This window comes from Palaemon carinicauda, chromosome 13, assembly GCF_036898095.1.
Source record: "Palaemon carinicauda isolate YSFRI2023 chromosome 13, ASM3689809v2, whole genome shotgun sequence".
Lineage (NCBI taxonomy): Eukaryota > Metazoa > Arthropoda > Malacostraca > Decapoda > Palaemonidae > Palaemon > Palaemon carinicauda.
The window spans coordinates 120,730,382-120,732,881 of record NC_090737.1 but is presented as its reverse complement, the minus strand read 5'-3'; the positions used below and the strand labels follow the sequence as shown (position 1 = coordinate 120,732,881).

Here is a 2,500-nt window from a genome sequence, read left to right as displayed (position 1 = left end):
GATCATAATAATAATGATAATAATAATATAATGATGATAATAATCTCCTTGAAATGAAATAACGATCACATACGTCATCTACTGATTTGCTGCCGCTGATGTCACTTAAATACTCAACCTTCCCGCTGCCATTGATATTACGATTACTATTCGTTCAAAATTTAATATTTTTATTTCTGCTTTTACCAATACTATCGTTACAAATATTACGATTACTGTACTGCCGCTGACTCACTGGAGATTATTATGTAAGACCAGGTTGTCGATGATACCGGAGATAATTCTAGCCACGTAATGGGAGTTAGATCTCATCCAGAAGTATTCCGCTCTGTGAAGGTCCCAATAATCGACGACCATGACGATGTTGTGGCTGTCTTCCCTCGATAAAGTGGCTGTGGGGAGATACGATAAAAATTTGTATTATTATTATTATTATTATTATTATTATTATTATTATTATTATTATTATTATTATTATTATTATTATTATTATTGTTGTTGTTGTTGTTGTTGTTGTTCTTATTCTTATTCTCATTATTATGATTATTGTTATTATTATTATCATTATCATATTATTGTTATTATTATTATTATTATTATTATAATTATTATTATTATTATTATTATTATTATTATTATCATTATTATTATTATTGTTCTTATTCTTATTATTATGATTATTCTTATTATTATTATCATCATATTATTGTTATTGTTATTATCATTATCATATTATTGTTATTATTATCATTATTATAATTATTGTTGTTATTATTATTATTATTATTATTATTATCATATTATTGTTATTATTATCATTATTATAATTAATAATAATAATAATAATAATAATAATAATAATAATAATAATAATAATAGCCATGCTACAACCTTAGTTGAAAAAACAGGATGATATAACCCCAAGAGTTCCAACAGTTAAAATTGCCCAGTGAGGAAAGGAATAAGGAAATAAATAAACTGCATATTATTATTATTATTATTGTTATTATTATTATTATCAGCAAACTACAACTTTAGTTGTAAAAAACACGATGCTATAAGCCCAAAAGCTCCAACAGGGAAAAATAAGCCCATTGAGGAAAGGAAATAAGGAAATAAATGAACTGCAAGAGATGTAATGAAAAATTAACTTAACATATATTAAGATTGCAGTTTATTATCATATGCTAATATTTTTTAGGACATACGAATATCCTAACGCTAGTTCTTGAAATTTCAGAGAAGAAAAATTCTTTATTTTTCAATGTTAAATTCGAGTGAGCATAAAATTTACTAAGCTTTAGAAATTTAGTATCTTGATTGAGCTTTTATTTTTTTTGTTAGCTTTGGTCGTATTAAAAAAAAATCATTACCATTACCAATATTATTATTATTATTACTTACTGAGTTACAACCCTAGTTGGAAAAGCAGGATGCTATAAGCCCAGGGGCTCCAACAGGGAAAATAGCCCAGTGAAGAAAGGAAACAAGGACAAAAAAATATTTTAAGGAGAGTAACAACACTAAAATAAATATATCCTATATAAATATAACAAAATAAGAGGAAGAGAAATAATAGTGTGCCCGAATGTACCCTCAGGCATTAGTAACTTCCCAAACCTTTCATAAATACTAAGGATTTATTAATCATAACTCGCTGAAGTTTCAGTAATGCAATGCATTTAACTCCGCTCATGCTGAAATTAGTGGACTAAAATTATTTGGGAATAGGGTTATTCATAACAGATATCTATAGTCCATTTCTTTTAGCGATGCATATCTGCACCGACTCGCAGCGGTGCCCTTTTAGCTCGGAAAAGTTTCTGGATCGCTGATAGGTTGGACAAGATAATGCTAACCAATCAGCGATCAGGAAACTTTTCCGAGCTAAAAGGGCACCGCCGCGAGTCGGTGCAAATATGCATCGTTAAAAGAAATGGACTATAGTAATATTACCTGTCTGTCGCTAAATTGCAAACAATTGCTTGAGCTACAAGCACGCTTTGCTGGGGATATATTAAAAACAGATTTAAAGTTTTTAAAGGCCGCTCATGAATGGCAGTGTCAAGGGACAATGCTCTGGAGACTGAACGTATATACATATCAGCACCCAAGCCCGTCTCCACCCTAGCTAGGACTAGGGAGGGCCAGGCAATGGCTACTGATGACTCGAAAAGCAGACCTATAGGCTCCCCTAAAACCCCCATCTTTAGCTCACAAGGATGGTGAGGTTGCAGACACTACATGAAACTATCGAGCTTGAGCGGGACTCGAACCCCAGTCTGGATATCACCAAGCAAGGAAGTTTCTAATAGGCCACCACAACCCCAAAATGATTTGACATTTTGTAACACCATAGATTCATTATTTAACCCGTTATCATGTGTAATTATTATTATTATTATTATTATCATTATTATTATTATTTTGTTGTTGTTGTTGTTGTTGTTGTTAATATTATCATTATTATTATTATTATTATTATTATTAGTATTATTAT

At 30.0% G+C, this 2,500-nt stretch overlaps 1 protein-coding gene across 1 annotated transcript in view; it reads right to left on the bottom strand.

Moving 5' to 3' along the window:
* Window positions 1–2,500, bottom strand: part of LOC137652168 (lipase member H-like) — a 30,422-nt gene that overhangs the window by 13,430 nt on the left and 14,492 nt on the right. Inside the window, exon 3 of the mRNA XM_068385375.1 lies at window positions 236–392. Coding sequence (XP_068241476.1) covers window positions 236–392 — 157 coding nt within the window. The remainder of the gene's footprint in view (window positions 1–235; window positions 393–2,500) is intronic.